General features: G+C 47.0%; 1 protein-coding gene across 4 annotated transcripts in view; it reads right to left on the reverse strand.

Annotated features, from left to right (window-relative positions):
- Positions 1 to 9,911: 9,911 nt before the first annotated feature.
- KMT2C (lysine methyltransferase 2C) overlaps positions 9,912 to 19,003 on the reverse strand; it is a 270,536-nt gene continuing 261,444 nt past the window's right edge. For all 4 annotated transcript variants that reach the window (XM_027573958.2, XM_027573955.2, XM_027573957.2 and 1 more), the window contains 6 exons: positions 18,855 to 18,997; positions 18,416 to 18,584; positions 14,583 to 14,699; positions 13,918 to 13,991; positions 13,559 to 13,667; positions 9,912 to 11,842 (listed from right to left, as the gene is read on the reverse strand). In XM_027573958.2, coding sequence (XP_027429759.2) covers positions 11,750 to 11,842; positions 13,559 to 13,667; positions 13,918 to 13,991; positions 14,583 to 14,699; positions 18,416 to 18,584; positions 18,855 to 18,997 — 705 coding nt within the window. In that variant the 3' untranslated portion in view covers positions 9,912 to 11,749. The remainder of the gene's footprint in view (positions 11,843 to 13,558; positions 13,668 to 13,917; positions 13,992 to 14,582; positions 14,700 to 18,415; positions 18,585 to 18,854; positions 18,998 to 19,003) is intronic.

The raw sequence follows: 19,003 nt of genomic DNA on the forward strand, positions 1-19,003 counted from the left end.
TGGAGTCCCAGGATCGAGTCCCTCATCAGGCTCCCTGCTCAGCAAGGAGCCTGCTTCTCCCTCGAACCCTTCCCCCTCTCATGTACTCTTTCTTTCTCACTCTCAAATCTTAAAAAAAAAAAAAAAGTGTTGGTAGGGATGAAAAAGGAGAGAAAGGACCCCTCATGCACTGTTGGTGGGAATGTAAATTGGTGCAGCCACTGTGGAAAACAGTATGGGGGTTCCTCAAAAAATTAAAATTTTAGAAATACCATGTGATATGGTAATTCCACTACTGGGTATTTACCCAAAGAAAAAATATAAAAAGATATATTCTCTCCTATGTTTATTGCAGTATTGTTTACAGTAGCCGATATGGAAGCAACCCAAGTGTCCATCGATAGATGAATGGGTAAAGATGTGTATGTATATACAACAGAATATTACTCGGCCATAAAAAAGAATGAGATCTTTCCCTTTGTGACAACATGAATGGTCCTAGAGGGTATTATGCTAAGTGAAATAAACCAGAGAAATGCCATATGATTTCACTTTTATGTGTAATCTAAAACAAAATGAACAAATCAGAAATAGACCCATAAAAAAATAGAACTCGTGGTTGCCAGAGAGGGCGTTGGAGGGGTGGGACAAAATGGATGAACGGGTGTGGGAGGTACACGCTTCCAGTTATGGAATGAGTGAGTCACAAGGATGAAAGGCACAGCATAGGGAACATAGCCAGTGGTATTGTAATAGCGTTTTATGGTGACAGATGGGAGCTATGTGTGTGGTGAGCATAACGTACAGACTTGTCACCGTGTTACATACCTGTAACTAACGTAACATTGTGTGTTAACTACTTCAATTTAAAAAACAAGTATCACTAAAACTTTCAAGCCTCTAATCAAAAGCCAACAAAAAGAGACATGAATTAGCCACATCAGGAATGAGAGTGGTAACCTCACTAGACATTCTACAAATGTTAAAGAAGGATTAGGAAGCAATAGGAACTGTCATTCATTGCTGGTAGGAATGCAAAGTGGTGCAGCCACTTCTGAAGACAGTTTGGCAGTTTCTTATGAAACCAAACATACTCTTACCATACGATCCAGCAATCAAATTTCTTGATACTTGCCTAACAGAGTTGAAACTTAGGTCCATACAAAAACCTGCACATGGATGTTTGTAGCAGCTTTAGTCCTAATTGCCAAAACAGGGAAGCAATCAAGATGTCCTTCAGTTGGTGAGTGGATAAGTAAACCGTGGTATATTCTTTAGTGCAAAAAAGAAATGAACTTTAACAAGCCGCAAAAAAGCATGGAAGAAACTTAAATGCATTTTATTCAATGAAAGAAGCTAATGTGGAAAAGCTACATAGTGTATGATTCCAACTCTATGACATTCTGGAAAAGTCAAAACTATGGGGATAGTAAAAGATCAGTGGTTACCATGGGTTGGGGGAGGGAGAGGTGAATAGAGCACAGAGGATTTTTAGGGCAATAAAACTATTATGCATGATACTATAATGGTAGATGCAAGTCATGATATGTTAGTCAAAACCCACGGAATACGCACAACCAGTACACAATACACACAACCTTAATGTAAACTCCGGACTTTGGATGATAATGATACGATACAGGTTCATCGCTTGTAACAAAGGCACCACTCTGATGTGGAAGGTTGATTGTGGGCTGTGTGTTCAATACTTTCTGCTCAGTTTTGCAGACGGGATGATTATGACCAAGTTTATGCCAGTAAATTTGATGGGCTGAAATAAAATGGACAGATTACTAGAAACAAATTATCCCATTTCTCTGAAGAAATAGACAACCTGAATAGCCCTACAGCTATTAAATACATTGAATTTGTAGTTTAAAAACCTTCCCACAAAGCTCCAGGCACAGATGGTTTCACGAAAGAATTTGATCAAACAGTGGAGAAAAAATTATACCAATAATACACAACCTCTTCTGGAAAACTTGTCAATTTTTTATATTATGAGCAAGGCTTAACTATTCATTTAAAAGCTGTACACCAGAAGACTTCAGACCAATATCCTTAATAAATATAGAAGCAAAATTTCCTTATAAAATACTAGCAAATCAAATCCAGCAATATGTACAAAAGGATGATACATTATGAACAAATGGGTTTTATCCCAGGAATACAAGGTTCCTTTAACATTAGACAATCAGTGTAGTTTATGATGTTAATATAGGGGAAAAGGCATACGATCATGCAGAAAAAAAATATTTGACGGGATTCAACACCCATCTACAAAAAGAACTCAGCAAACTAGGAATGGCAGGAAAAGTCCTCAGCTTGATAAAGGGCATCTATGAAAAAACTGTAGGTAGTCTCATTAAAAAAAAAAAAAAAGACTGGATTTGGAACAAGGCAAGGATGCCTGTATTTAGACTTCCATTCAACATTTGTGGTGAAGGCCTCAGCCAGTGCAATAGGCAATTAAATAAAAGGTATATTCATTGGAAAAGCAAAAGTGTATTTGCAGACCATAATCAAGATTAGAAAATCATAGGGAGTTTTCAAAAATACTACTAGACACAGTAAGGGAGTTTATCAGGACCACAAAATAAAAGTTAAATATAAAAATCGATTGTACTTCTATACAATGAGCAGTTTAGAATGGAAAATAATAGTATTGTAATTGCAATTTACAATAGCATAAAAAACATGAAAGTAGGGTGCCTGGGTGGCTCAGTCAGTTAAGCATCTGCCTTCAGCTCAGGTCATGGTCTCAGGGTCCTGGGATCAAGCCCCGCATGGAGCTCCTTGCTCAGCGGGGAGTCTGCTTCTCCCTCTCCTTCTGCCCCCCACCCCCGGCTCATGCTTGCTCTCTCTCAAACAAATCTTAAAAAAAAAACATGAAAGTATAAGACTTGTACAATGGAAAGTACAAAACGTTGCTGAAAGAAAACCTAACTAGAGCACTGTACTACATTCATGGAGTAGAAAATATCAGGATGTTAATTCTCCCACAGTTTGATCTACAAAATGCCTACAATCCTAGTAGACTTTTTGTAGAAGTTCACAATCTAACTTTAAATTTACATGGAAATGCACCTAAGAGTGGCCAAAATAAATTTGAAAGAATAAATTTGAAAAGAGTAAGATTGGAGTCCTTGCACTAATTCAAGACTTGCTGTTGATGTTGGCTTATGGATAATGAGTTGACAGGTGGAACAAAAATAGATCCATGTGAGGGGCGCCTGGGTGGCTCGGTTGAGTGTCTGACCCTTGGTTTCAGCTCAGGTCCTGATCTCAAGGTCGTGGGATGGGGTCCAATAGGGGCTCAGTGTGCTCAGTGTGGAGTCTGCTTGAGAGTCTCTCCCCCAACTCCTCTAAAATAAAATCTTAAAAAAAGATCCATACGAATATGGGCAATTTTCTGTAAAGTAGCCATACAATTCATTGGGGAAAGAAAAATACAACAAATGGTGCTGGACGAATTATATATGCCTTTGGACAAAAATGAAATGTGACCCTTTCTTTACACCATACACAAAAATTACTTGACCATGAGTCATAGATCTAAACAGAAAAACTAAAACCATAATGCTTTTAGAGGAAAATGAAGATAATCTTAATGACTTTAGGGTAGGCAAAGATTTCTTAACTCATTAAAAGAACTAGTCATAAAGGATTAATGCATTGGACTTCATCAAAATTAAAAGCTTCTGCTCAAGACATTGAAAAAAGTAAAGGTAAGCAACAGAATTGTATCCAGAGTGTATGAATAGTGCTTGAAGTTCAATAAAAAAAAAAAAACCCAATTTTTAAAATGGGCAAAATACTTGAATAGACCATTGGCCAAAAATGTATAAATGGCTCAGCACATGCAAAGGTATTCAGTGCAGTCATGAGGGAAATGCAGACTAAACCACAGATACCTCTTCTCACCCATTAAAATGGCTGCGACACCGACCGCCGCGGGGGAGCCTGAAGTGACAGGGAAGGTGGTCGCAGCCCATGTACGATGGGAGACCAAACCCAAGGATGGGATTTTCACAGAAATCAAGTGACAAGGCAGCTTCACCATCTCTAACGTGGGAAGGTGAACGGCCGGGAGACCTGTTACCGGCACCCGGGTGGACACGGCAAGAGGAAAGAGCAGGGCAGCCGGCGGATCCTACAGTGAGAACGGAGCGGGCGGCAGGCTTCCGCCCAGCACGGTGGTGGGATCGCACAGCAAGGAGCCGGGCAGGACTTGCCCGCCCCGCGGTGGCTTTGCAGCTCCTGTGGACGCTTGACACTTCCGCCAGGACTTCGAGGTCAGGGCCCCCGACTCTGGAGGAACCGCTGGGAGGGAATAAAGACTGAGCAGGGTTGGGGTGAGAGAGAGAGGGGAGGGATGAAGCTGGGGTACGTGGAGGAGGGAAGCCGGTCCGAGCAATCTGCGTGGCGGGAGCACAGCTGCAGGAGCCGGCGCTCCGTGGAGAAGCTTCTGAGCCACACCTCCTACAAGGTCGGGAAAACTTAAATCCTCGTCAAAGGAGCACCGGAAGGGGATCCGGTCAAATCCCATACAGAGTGACTGGAAGGGAGGTAAACACTAGAGGAAAAACCCTGTTCGTGGCCCACCTCCTGTGTAGGGAAAGCCAGCTCTCCCCTGAGCTGTCCTGTGAGCCTCCTTTCCTGCTACGCTTTGCACACTTTGGTCACCAAACGTGGAGGTTGGCGGCAGTGAGCAATTCTGACACCTGCTGGGTGTCCTACAATTAAAGTCAATTCTGACACTACCCAGAGATAGTGTCAGACCCACCAGTAAGGGCTCGGTCCCACAAGACTGCCCCACCCCCTTTGCCCGCTTGTCGCCAGTCCAGGTCACCTGTGCTTCTGACCCACCAGCTGTAGATTGGAGGTTCCCATGACACCCCCCACCTTCCACGTCAATTTATTTGCTACAGCGACTCCCAGAACTCAGGAATACACTACTTACGTTTTGGTTTATTCTGAAAGGATATGATGAAGGGTGTAGACGAACATCCCAATGGAAGAGGTGCGTTGGGCAAGGCCTGGGGAAAGTTCCCGAGCTTCCGTGTCCTGCCTGAGCGCCACACTGCCGGCGGCACCTCCAGGCGGTTAGCCTCGGAGCTCCGCACATCCCATCCTTGTAGGTTTTCTTTTTTTTTTTTTTTAAGATTTTATTTATTTATTTGAGAGAGAGAGCATGAGAGGGAAGAGGGTCAGAGGGAGAAGCAGACTCCCCGCTGAGCAGGGAGCCCGACGTGGGACTCGATCCCGGGACTCCAGGATCATGACCTGAGCCGAAGGCAGTCGCTCAACCAACTGAGCCACCCAGGCGCCCCCATCCTTGTAGGTTTTATGGAGGCTTCCTTACATAGGCCTGACTGATTAAAGCACTGGCCGTTGGAGAATGAGTCAGTCCAACCTCCAACTTCCTCCCCTCCCTGGAGGTCCTGGGGGGACGACTGAAAGTTCCAACTCTAATCACGTGGCTTATTCCCCTGGTGCTTTCTCGAAGTCCCCTCATTAACAGTCGCCTCTTTCCCTCTCCTCACTGAAGTTCCAAGGGTTTTAGGAACTCTAGGCCAGAAATGGGGATAAAGACCAAATCTATATTGCTTATGACAAACTGCAATATCATAGTTCATCCCTTGTCTTCAAACATGGATCGCTAATAGTAACACAAAGAGACGCTGGCACATGACTAGAGTCCCATCCGTCATGATACTATCTAGTCCTTCATCACATTCTATGAAAATGTCTCACAGGATGAGTCCACTCCGGTTCGCAGGCTTCTGTACGATCTGCTCAGGGTCCAAAAGCACGGCAGTGCTCTCAGCAACACAGGATGTCACCCTTTCAGGCAGCGGGAAGACTCGAGCTAAGAGACGATACCGTCGCTGCCAATCCCCTTTCAAGGTGTTAATGTGACACTGGGTTTCCCGCATGACGGCCCATTTCTTCATTCCCGTCCTCTCAGCTACTTTTTTCTCCTCTCCATTTACACGCAGACTTCCTGACGTTCGGGAGGGCCAGTGGGTTCGGTCGGTGAGGCTGCTGCAGTGCAGAGCTGGGGGTCTGTCCCCCCCCAGCCAGTGCAGAGCACTGTGGACCCCAATTCTGCCAGACGGGGTGAAGGGCCTCCAGCCCCGGCACTTGCAGCCCCGGTCCTGGCACCGCTGCACCACGTAGGGCAAAGAAAAAGAAGCTGAGGCAACAAGTGAATGACGAAGTATGCCAGAGAGACGCTCACAGAGCTGAGCAAATCTGTCCCATGCCACTCGAAACAAGCCAAAGGACACTAAGTAACAGAAAATGACCAAGAGGGAGGAACAGGATCTGGGCTTGTCCTCCTGGACTAGGCGTCTAGAAAAGCACAGCGAAACACACACACGACTCTTTAGCCCCAGCCTGGCAGGGACCGCAGGCAGGATGGCCTCCCGAGAAACACGGTGAGTCCGGACTCATCCCCAGCTTTCCCTCCAGAGGCTGTTTCCAGACTGCTGTGGAGGAGCAGGGGAGGAGGCCAGCCTCCAAGAGGCTGGTGGTCGTGGCGACCTGAGACAGAGCGCAGGGAGGCCAGAGCGGCCGAAGGTGCAGCACAGAATGTAGGAGAGGAGGAAGCTACACAGGGAAAGCGCCCAGAAATCTGCACAGGGTCTCTGCGGAGTCCGGCCGCACGCCTGTCTGTCCACAGGTGCAGCGTGACTCCACCAGACCCTGCCGAGAACAAGTTCAAGGGAAGAGCAAGTCCTGGGGAAGGAGATCACACGGGGCTGGGAATGCTTTAGCAACAGCCCGGTGGGGACACCTCAGGGAACATCCAGGACATCCAGTATGTTCCCCAAAGGGCCATCCCCCAGTGCTGGGGCTGAATTAGACTCATCTGGGGCTCCTGGGTGGCTCAGTCGGTTAAGCATCTGACTTTTGGTTTCGGCTCAGTTCATGATCTCAGGGTCGTGAGATCGATCCCCGCATCAGGCTCTGCACTCAGCAGGGAGTCTGCTGGAGATTCTCTCGCTTTCCCCCTGCCCCTCCCCTCATGTGTGCTCCCACGCCCTCTAAAATAAATAAAATCTTTTAATAAATTAAGCTCATCCTAAAAATGTGTAAAGAACAAGCTTTGAAAGGAGGAAACCAATTCCCAGCTGCCGGCAGAATAAAGTCTAACACCCTTTAAAGGAATGCAACACAATCCACCACTCAACAACATAAAAGCACTAATTCTGGAATCCAAGAAAAATTAACCAGACATAGAAAAGGCAGGAAAATGTGACCCGTCGCCAGGAGTAAAGATCCATCAGTAAGATGGGCCCAGAAATAAAAGAGAGAGAATTAGCAGTGATACCAAAAGCACCTATCACCCCTGGGCTCGATGTGCTAAAACTTCGAAAGGACAATCTTAGTAGGAGGAATGCAGCTGTGAAATCCCGCGACTGTCAAGGTCACACAAGGTGAACCTGAGTTACTGTCACACACCACAGACTAAGGAAACGTGATGACCAAAGGCCATGTGGCGTCCCCGACTGGACCCTGGAACAGAAAAAGGAGCGACTCATCTTCCTCAGGCACGCGGCACACAGCCCTTGCGCTTGGCCAGGAGGCCACGGCATGGCTCCTGGATACCTGGGTGCAGGCACTGGCAGCTCCGCTGGACGCCAGCAAAGGCGTCTCTTGGGAGCCCTGGTCTCCTGAAGTGGTAGCGTGTCGCTGGAAGGAAACATGGTCTCTTCCTCTTACACCAGAAGAGAGAGGGAGCACCTCTTGGGTCGGAGCTGCCACTGGCACGTGTGACACCAGGCCACAGGGAGTCTGGCTGCCTGCTCTACGGAGCTGCCAGGACTCGGGGACTCTCGGTGCCACGGGACACCCGTGCCCGTGCAGATGGGTCGCCTCCACATCCGTGACCTTGCGCTTCTCTTTTCCTGGTGTTCGCTGGCAGCCGCCAGCCTGGCCTTCGGACATTTGAGAAGCTGAGCTCAGGCTGGTGCTGGGCTGCTCTCACCAGAGCCCGAGGGTCACCGTGGAGCTGGGGTTTCCTGGAAGAGAAGATCTTTCAAGAGCTATATTTCAGATGGAGAACACATCCCTTTTTAAAGTTTAACAAACGGGGCGGAGTGCTTTTAGGGAGAAGATTAGAGCAGAGAGATGGGGGGAAAACCAGGAGAGGGTGGAGGGCCACAAAACAAGGGTTAGGGTTTCGGAGAGACCATGGTCAACAGTGTCCCCCAGGACAAGAAACCACTGGCCCGAAACACACCTGCTGCCTTTGGTAGCACGTGACCAGACGAAGGGTGTCTGCCTGGTGACCAGAGGGAGGACGGTGCAGCGCCAGGTGACGGTGTTAACGAGGGAGGACAGGAGGGGCCAGGGTAGGGACGCAGAGGAAGAGCCGAGGTCTTTCTGCAAAACAGTCGGACTGCGTGCGCTTCTCCTGCCCGCCCGGGGCGCCGCTGGCTCTCCCTGGACCAGCGCAGGGCCTTGGCCTCCATGCGTCAGCTCAGCTCCCGCGCTCGGTCCCCCCATGGCACAGAACACGAGTTCGCCCTCGGCGTGGTCAGGGTCACGGTGCCGCCTCCAGCGGCCCCCGCTGCACCTGCCCACCTGGACCTCACGACTCGGCCCTGCTTCTGACCTCGTCTCCTGCCACCCTGTGTCCTCGGCTTCCCACACTCAGCCTCTCAAACCACCACCCTCCCCACCCTGGCTCCGGTACAAGCTCCTGCCTTGTACCTCCCTTGCGGTCCCCTTCATTCCTCGGGGAGGCCCCTCCCCACGCCCGGCCCAACGCACCAGGATTTCCATCTCAAAAATGGCCCGTTTCGGTCTCCCCAGTGCAAGCTCAGTGATGCCGTCTCCTCTGTGATGTCCCAGGGCTTTTCAGGCTTTTCATAAATGTGGCGAGTGCAGGGTCCACGAATACGGCCACCGTGGCAGCTGACCAGCCCCGTCCACCGCGGGAGGGACAGGGCCTTGCTCCGGCTCCCTGGGGCGCACCGCAAGGGCACTCTTCCGAGGGTGGAGGCACCAGGTGGCCCCCACGGGGCTTTGCGGTTTCCTCCCGGAGATCCGTCACCCTCGCACTGCCTCTCCTGCGCCCCCTGCCCCGGGGACCTGCGTTCACATCTGGAGATCCGCCGGCCACAGGGCCCTTCTGCGCTTTTCCCGGCCCTGACCCAGGATGAGGAGCAGGACCCCACTCGGGCCGAGAGCGGAGCTTGGGTTCTGCGAGGATTCGGAGTTGTTTCCTGCCTCACGGGTCTGATCGTGAGAGACCCACTAGGCCAGGGGGAAAAGGCTGAACAGGTAAGGGCTTCGCAACCCGGTGCAGACCGGCACCACCCCAGCCCTGACCGAAGTGGCGATTTTGCAAATGGGAGATGCTTCAGAATATTTTTTAAACCTTTTTGTCAGAGAAGTGCTTTGAGAATTTCTATAAAACCATGCAGCAGAAAAGCTTATTTTAGGGTGTTCATGAAGCACAAGCTAAAAGCTGGTTTTAGAAATTGTGAGGGGGATTCTGAGCTATTTTAATTCTTAGTAATCCCCTTCAATGTCAAATACATTCAGTACGATAGAAATCGAATCTCTGTCACAGAATCAATCTGAAAAAGGCTGCCTCAAAAAACCCCAGAAGACTAAATTTAACAATTAAACAAAAAGAGACTTTAAACAAGGGAACAGGCCATCTTGGTAAACACCCCTCAGGAGAAACCAAAGTTCCCGTCTCTGTTCAGCTGCAGGGAACACAGTCTCTCCGTTTGTAAGGACCTACGAACTTCCATGTAAACTTGTTACCTGGAAAGAAAGAGAACCGAGCTGATCACATCGCACGTCGGGAGCTGAGGGCTGAGCCCGCGGGCCAGCCCACGGCCAGCACCCAGCTGCGCCAGGGCGCCAGCCAGAAGGCGGGCAGGCGAACACACACTCAGGCGCTTGTATAGATGTAAAATATTTTATTTGTAAATGGTGATCTTCTAAATCTGTGTCCACAAATTCCAAAACCCATAACACTCTGTATACTTCAAAAAATTCAATTTTTGCCAACATTAGGTACTATTATACAGAACAGAAAACAAAAACCCGGTAGGACAAATACTGGTAGGATGTCAGAATATTGTACAAGAGAAGAAAAATATTCAAGAAACAAATTTCATACAGCTATTTATCAAGAGAAAAATATATACAATTGATTTATTCTGTAAGATAAAAATACATCATGCCATATACATTACAAGTTCAGAACTGCGTCACTGATATACCAACAGTTTACAGCCCACTTGAATTGTGCACACAAAAACTTCATTTATACTTAGCCTGTGAAGTGTCAGTACCAGAATCTTAAGTACAAAATAAAAAGCTAACCTGGTTCAAAATGCTGATTAAGTTTCTACAAGCAAACACAAAACAGTGTTTTTCTTTTTTATTAAAGAAATGTAAACAAACAGTTCATACAAACACATTTTAAAATTACATCTTCCGAAACCCTACTGTCGGGGTCCTGCAGCTGCAAGCGTGACCACAACTCTTTTTTTTTTTTTTTCCTTTTCAAATTTTTGTGTTAAATAGAAGGCTAGAGTTAGGCTGGAGTCCTGCTACACAATCTAGTATGTTTACATGATTCTCTGTGGCTTGAAACAAAGTTCTAATCAAAACTACATCCGCTGAAGAAAAGTTCAGCCTCCATTTGGGTGTATTTTTAAGCATTATTCACAGTTATCACAAATTGTAAGCACAAAAAAACCTGACTGAAGAAGTAGGGATGCAACAATATAATATGAAAAAGTTAGTTTAAATTACCAAAACAGCTATAAAAGTCATAGTCTTAGCCTACACTCCGTTCTATCAGAAGGTGTATAAAACAAGTACTAATAGACCGTAGTTTCCAAAAAACCCCAAATGCTCTAGGTTGAAATTTTGGTTATTACATAATTATAATGGCATATTTAATAACACAAAATTATATTGTGACATCCCTATGAACATTTTATAAGCACCCGAGCTGCTGCAGAGCCTGGTAGCATTTGGTCAATACTATTTTTATACTGTATTTTTTTCTCAAAATATTTACATATTTGTACAAAGTAACAGGGTCTGTTAGTTCTGCAGGTAACAGCAGCAGCTTGGCTTTCTTCTAACTTTTATTTAAAAATAGCTTCATTCACTTATTCAATAATAAATACAAAAAGTTGCTCTTATTTTACAGAAATCAAAAACTACAATAAACTGACTCATGGAATCAAGTATTTAAATGTATTTTAGTGCAAGTTATTACCCCTTAGCTCTATCCCTAAGGAAGTCATTTCAGTACATTCCTTGTTCAGTGGTGTCTACTTTATTTTAAAAAATCTTTAAGTTAGAGGGCCTGCCCCTGTTTCAGATAAGGCCGTGGCCAGCACTTTGGACGTCCGTCCCCCTTTCGCTGGTGATCTCAGTCTGTACATTCATAGGAAGGCCCCCACCCCGGGGCAGGGCGGCGAGCGGCTCTTCGCCCCCAAGGGTCTCCTCAGCGAGACGCAAACACACAAAACAAAACAAAACCCACCCACAGAAAGAAGGAGGAAAGAAAGAAGAAGAAAACGAAAGTGCTGGGCTGCTCTGTGGTCCTGGCGCCGCTCCGGCCCAAAGGCCTGAGGAGGGAATCAGAACTCCCAGGAGCGAGTTTTCAGAAAGTCATCAACAGAAAACAAAAATCTCTTTCTGTCTGCAAAATTCAAATGGTGTGTCGAATCGCTTCTTCCTAGGGACAAGCCGCCCGCCGAGACCGCAAGGAACGCATTCAGTTCATCCACTTCCGGCAGTTCACGGCCCCGCAGTGACACGGAATCTTGTGCTGGTCATCTTCAAAGTCAAACTTATAGTCATAGCAAAGCTGCCCACGGCAAAGACACAGTGTGAGAGAGGCCGGGGGCCGGAGGGGGGGGGTCCTGCCTCTATCTGCCTGATCCACAAACCCAGAAGCACAGCCGACCTAGCAAAGCACCCGAGCTGCGGCGTCCCCGTGGGCCTTGGACAGAAGCCCACCTGGGGTCCCCACGGGGCAGAGACAGTGGCCGGCCACGTTTTCAGGCCGCACCACATCCGAGGAAGGGGAGGCGGGCTGGGGAGAGCTGTGTTCCCACACCTCCTGGCAGCTCACCCCACCCCCACCCCCTCCTCCTCCCCATCTGGGGGAGGGACCAACCACCCCCTGCCAGCTGACAGCTTCTCTTCTTCTTTCCTCACTTAAAAGAATGTTTAAAAAAGATCTACTTAGGGTCATCAAGTTACTCTGCACATCGCAGACCAGCCCTGCTGCCCTGGAGCCCAAGCCCCCTGACCCGGCCCCCCGCCCCCCGACTCTGCCAGAAGAAGGGGAGGCCCAATACTCTCCGAGGGTCTTCTGTCGCAAACGTCCTGAGGGGCTGTTTGGAAAGACTTCCTTTCTATAGTGAAAGGGAAGACACCAACATTTCCTGGGTAGCTTATCTCAGTAACAAAACCACTTAGTACCTTTTGTTAGGTACTCGCGGAGTTCTTCAGGGAGACTTTCGCCATTTCATATAAATGAAGCAGAGACTCAGAGAAGTTAAGCAACCTACTCAAGAATACTCAGGCAGGAAGGGGAAGGAAGGACCCGGAGCTCGGGGGGTCTCCATCTGTCCCAACGCCCCTGGTGGTTGCTGGCACCACGCTAGGTTCTCACATACTTTGATTTACTCATCGAGATACTTCGAGATGCGCCATGGGCATTGGGTAAATTCTTGATTCAAAAAAGGGAATTCCAAAAAGACGACCAAAAAATACAAGAAATCATCGCCTAGCTCTGATCCAAAGGACTGGGGGGTTCCAACATAGATATTCCCCCTCATCCCCTGCCCCAGGAGAGGCTCTCACAGAAACCCACATTGCTCAGCGGCACCACCTAGAGCACCTTGAAATGTGTGCTAATCGCCTTTGTGGAAGACAAATTTGGGAAACGTAAGTGGTCTAGACTAGTAATAACTTTAACAGGTGAAAGTCACCTGTGAGACCAGAGAAACAAATGTCAAGTCCACCATCCAGCATTTTGTAACAAAAGAGCCAAATTGAAAATCTGTTGAGAAAAACCTGTAAGCTTGTACTGATGCTAAGTGTGAATACAGGCGATCTGGACCCACATGCTGCCCGCAAATTGGCCACCTGCAGCCTTCTAGTGGCCTCGCATGAGCATCATGTTCCTGGAGACCACGGAGGCCACAATCCCATCAGTGGGATGAAAGGTATAAAGAGAGGAATTCTGTTGATCTGTGACCCAGGGGGTCAGGCAGGAGCCCAAAGAAATGGGGAAGTGATGCCACATGGGTGCTATGGGAATGTGTGGAGTTTGGGAAGCACAGAGTGAGGGAATTGTGGGGAGCTGGTAGTCCACACTTGCCATGCGGCCAGGAGGAGGAAGGCGGCACGTGGATGTCCCGGGTGAAGTGCTGGGGTGGCACCCCCTGACCCACCACAAGGAGAGATTTCTAGCACTACAGCACTGGACGACCCCCGGGCCAGCCGACCACATCAAGCAGCAAGCCGCCACGCAGGGGGTATGAGCGGAGCAGACGGGGTCCCACGCTCTTACCTCTTCTCCTTTCTGGATTCTCCGGTTGGAGCTGATGATAATTTTGTGTCCTCTCTCAAAAGTCACCACTTCAGCCACACAATTAGGCGCACACGAATGGTTGATATATCTGCAAGCCACCGTGTCAGAAACTACTGATTATAAAACAGCTAGAAGAAGCTTTACAAACATTGAGTTTGTAGGGAAAACTTTTTCCTGATTACATTTCTACGTGCCCATTCATAGAACAAGAACAAACACAATTTTAAATGAAAATTCTTTTCAAAACTTATCTGCCCTGAATTTTTAATCATGGAGGCTGTCGTGGGCACATGGACCCACTGGGCAGAACTTCCTTGACCAGATTCCCGTTGCCTCACCTGGCAGGCCCTCCTGTGAGTGTCGCATCGATCACGTGGTCATTATCCATGCGGAACATGTACACACCACGGTTCTGAAAGAGAAAAGTCAGAAACTCCTCCACGTGCACGTTCAGAGCAGGAAGACTCAGCTGCAAGTGAATGGAAACAGCCCGATCGCACTCACTGTGGGTGTCACACAACCACATCAGGGGACATGTATGTCCGTGGTGGGAATGGAAATCAATGGATCGGGAGGTTGCTCGCAATGCCAGGCTCATTAATCTACAGCTGTATCTATGTGAACGACAACCCCAACTAGATAGGGTTAGACTGACGGAAAAAACAAGGAAAACACAAGAATATCCAGATGTTAAATAAAAATCTTTAAAAAAAAGGAGGGGGGTGCCTGGGTGCCTCAGTCGGTTAAGTGTCTGTGTTTGGCTCAGGTCATGATCCCAGGGTCCTGGGACTGAGTCCTACGCCAGGCTCATTGCTTAGTAGGGAGCATGCTTCTCCCTCTGCCCCTCACCCTGCTCATGCTCTCTCTCGCGCATGCGCACGCTCTAATTTTAAAAAATATCCAGATGTGGCTTCTGTTCAAAACTGAACCTCACAGGACAGTGCGACTTGGCCCTGTTTCCAGCTTTTCGATGGCACAGGGACAGAGGAGGACTGGCTCTTACCTGAGACTCATACAGCTTCTCTTTTCTGTTTGCAACTTCATTTCGAATGATCGTGCCGATGTACTCGATGACCATGGTGTGCTTCTCGATGTCCCTAGCAGCATATAGGCCCAGCCCCTGTGAAAAAAAGAAATAAAAAATGGGGGGGAAAAAGTGTGTATGTACTTCAAAAATCACTTTGATTTCTTGGACAACAAACCTGATTCCCTTTCATACAAAGGCCACATCAAAAGCCACACTGAAGATTTCACCTGAACTCGGTCTTTTTTTTTGAATATACTATCACCTGAAACAATCTTACCACTTAAAGTCATGCCATTACTATCTTGCTTTGTGTCTTTCTTTTACTAAATTCTGAAGGCAAATTTACAAAGCCGTACCACTGACTGACCACCACATTCTGCCAGGCCATCTTCTCTTCCATTCATGCCAAGATTCCACCAACTAAACAGGCTAATAGCTTCTGGTGTTTATCCCATTACTGTTTCTAAAAGAATATGACAGGACAATAAACTTAATCGATAAGAAATAGGGCTAATCACAAGGGATTGTGAATACTATAGTCAGGTTTTGGATTTGGTTAGGAGTTCCTGGAAGCCAGAGCAAAAGGAGAAGCACAAGTTACTCTGCTCTAATTACCAGGAAAGCTGGAAAGAAATAAAGTTCTTCGGAAAGGCAACTTTCTCCTGTAATCTGAAGTTCAGAGGCCGGAGAGAAATGTACGGGAATCTGACCTGGTGAGAAATACTGCTGCAAGTTCTCTCGTTTGGCAGCTCGTACTCTCTATGCTAGTGGCCTAATAAATCACATACTATGTACTTTTTAAAGTTTTTAGCATTACGAATTCTGGAAAAATAACATACTGAAAAAAATATGGATAATTTCCATGAATATGTGATATTTTCTTGTCCCAATGTGAGTTTCTACCTTCTCAACTCCAGCTGGCTGCCAGAAGACCACAGTAACCAAGTAGGGAAGAGCGTGTGCTAAATGGGGAGTCTGCCAGGTGCAGCTGCATCAAGCCCCACCGTAGGGCATACGGTACCAGAGGCCCATCTCAGAGACTTTGGTGTGTGAACTGAATTATCTTCTGGGAAAAAACATTTTATGCAATTTATCTGTTCAATTCCAGATATAACTGAGGTGAATGAACCAGAATACACAAAATAGTGGTATGTGTAGAGATCAATATAGTTTGGTATAAGAACAGAGAACATCAGTGAAAAAGAACAGAGAATCCAAGTAGATCCGTGCGTGTGTGAGAATCTAATGCGTTAATAGTTACAATAGTCGGGGGTGTCACAGTTCAGTGCAACATGGAAGGGTTAGTTACTAAATGGTGCTTTTCAACTATTCAATGGAAGAAAATAGTCTTAATTAACACTTAAAATTTCTGAAATCAAGAAATCCAAGAGACTACATATACAATAAAATCTACTGTCTTAACCAAGACTAGAAACTACAGAAAATTATGTACATTTAACTATGCACAAACTAAAACTTTTATAAGAAAAAAGATACCATACTTCCTAGTAGGCACAGGGTGTTTGGTTAGAGGAGTACATCTATTAGCACAAGTTCTTACAAATTAGAAAAGGGGCAAAGGATGAATATGTGATTCACAGAAGAGCAAACCCAAATGGCAAGCATGAAACGTTGCTCACTGGTCAGCGGTTAGAAACTGCAGTGAAGGAAGCAGGATCCGGCTGGCGGAAGTGTAAAAGGGCAGTAGCACGACAAATGGGGAAAGGAGAGGGAGTCCCCCCAACGCAGGAAGAAATGTGCAATGACAGCCTTTCCGGAAAACCAACAAGCTCTAAGATGGAAAGTACACGCGTACTTCTACACAGTAGTCTCACTGGTGGGCATATTCTCCAAAGGAGTGACTGTATCAATACGTAGGGGTATTTGTACAAGATAACTGATGGCAATGCTATTTTGGGAAAAACTGTAAACAAAATAAATGTTCACCAGTTGTGGAACGGTTTACTTAATTACAGTTCATCGACATCAGGGAACGTCACACAGCCACTGAGGAGAATGAAAGAATGAAACAGAGCCGCCTCAGTTGCTCTAGAGGATTCTCTGAGGATAAGCGAGAAGGGAGGACTGCAGAACAGTGCATGGGAACAACTCCACTGGAACATTCATGCACAGACGTGCCTGCACGGTCAGGACAGTGGCACGGAATACACCGAACACGGGGGTCAAGAAATCACTGAAATGACAGCGAATAAAAGCGACAAAGAAATAGGAATGGTAACAAGTGAACGAGCTACTTGGGAACGTTTAAAATGGAAAAGTAACTGATGGAGCAGATGAGAAAGACACACCACCAGAAGCAGACCACTGGATCCCCCAGGAGCTGGAGAGGCTCCATTCTTGATGCAACAGCAGAAAGAAAAGAAAGATACCGTATTTGTAATTTAAACACACAGTATCAGATAAAAAGATCGAAAGCAGAAAGAGCTCTTAGTTTTATTTTTTTTCTAAACACAAAAGAAAGATCAGCAGATAAAGTAGAAACCACAGAACGAGGACAAGGGAACCACAAGCAGAAGGGGGACAGGAGGAGGGTTATGGAGGCGGACGTTCCCGTCCGTGTTCGCACGCGGTCATCCGGGGGCCCCACCACGGGGGCCAGACTGAAAGGCACACTTAGCAGGTCCCAGCTGACGCTGCTGCTAGTCGGGTCCACCCTGTGAGAGCCCAGACCTCATGGGTCCGAATTTGTCTATAGGTTCAAACAGAAAGAAACAGAGGTAGGAACTTGCAAAAGAACTAATACATTTCTCAGACTGAAGGCCACAATGCTCCAGGTCAAAAAGGGTCATCAAATAAGGAAAGCAATAAAAAAGAAAATGACCCGAACCTAGGCACATTTTTTGTAAAATGTCCAAACATCAAGACTGACAAGAAGATCCTACAATTTTCTCAAGAAGAGAAAAAAGGTTCCAACAAAGGAACAAGAATCCGAATTGAGTATAGACAATGGAATACAGATTGGATTTGTATTTTGAAGGAATCCCAGTGGGTGTGAGCAGGACTGGATGAGAGAAGGCAGGCAGTCAGGCCCACCAGCCATGCACACAGATGCTATGGCAGGTAAAAACTGTGGCAGAGCCAGAGCGTGGACTGAGAGAGCTCTTCTGAGGGAGAAGGGCAACAGAGCACTTGAGGATGCTCCGGATCTGGGCATAGGGGGCCAAGGGACACAACTCACGGACGGGGACAACACTTGGGATAATTAGGCTTAGGGACTGAGATGTTTGGCAAAGTGAGCTTTATACTTCCATCCTGGGACATCCAAGGGCAGATGAATAGGCACTGGGTTCTTTAGGTCAGCAGTTCAGCAAGTATGGACTATGGATATAAATTTACATGCTTAGCCTGCAGATGTTCTATAAATGGTATTTCACAATCTATGCTCCAGAAAATATAGTGCTCTCATGAAGAGATGGCTTCCAAAAGAGAACTCCCCCTGTTGGAGCACCTTTTGAAAATATTTTCATTTGTATTTCTCACAAGAATTTGAAATAGCTCTAGTGAACGCTCCACAAACCCAGTGAGTGCAAAATACAGCGCTACATGCTTCCCATGAGTGCTCATCGAGATGCAAAGAAGTAGATTCCAGAGGTCTTCCCACTGGGGGAAGAAAAGCATCCATGCTCAAAGAGACGTATTCAGTCACTGCTGTTACAAACTAACAAGATGTGACGGTATTTTAAAAACATGATTCTAATCCTGCAGCCGTGTGAAATCCTTCTTCACATATGGATGTATCCTCTGACCGCCAGACCCCGTCCTGTCCCAGGGACAGACTATTTCCTTACCTGGATACGAGACCGGGCCAGATAGACGTTGGATTTCCACTCGGTCTTCATCTTCCGGTACTGCGAGGACTTGGAGTGGACAAACTGCTTACTGTAGGGCGCGTTCAGCTCCCCCGTGACCGTGCTCTGGAAGGACTTGGAAGTGCTGGTGCTGTTCAAGGTGTGAGGCCTGCACACAATGGCATGTCAACAGGAAAGAATAAAAGGAAAACTGAAGATATCTCCGAATAATGCCCCAAGCCATGTTGATTCAAATTCTTACTGACAAGAACATACATGGAAAGCCGCCTAGCAGAGCCACACCGCGAGTTCTCTGATGCGGTCGGCACAGACACAGCCAGAGACAGCAGGGTTTGTAAGCAGCAGACAAATCAAGCACAAAAACCACTAATACGCCTAGAAACCCTGGGCTGTACTATGTGAAGTTAAAACAAAATACCTTAACACAAACCTCTTGACATGGGCACTCATTTTAGGTTCGGAACGGGCACAGCCTGTGGGGTTAACGGCAAGAGGGAGTTCCATGAGAGGGTTGCGGCCATACCGAAAGGTGTAGTTCTCACACGCCTCAACCCCAGGGAGCTGAAA

This window comes from Zalophus californianus, chromosome 12, assembly GCF_009762305.2.
Source record: "Zalophus californianus isolate mZalCal1 chromosome 12, mZalCal1.pri.v2, whole genome shotgun sequence".
NCBI lineage: Eukaryota > Metazoa > Chordata > Mammalia > Carnivora > Otariidae > Zalophus > Zalophus californianus.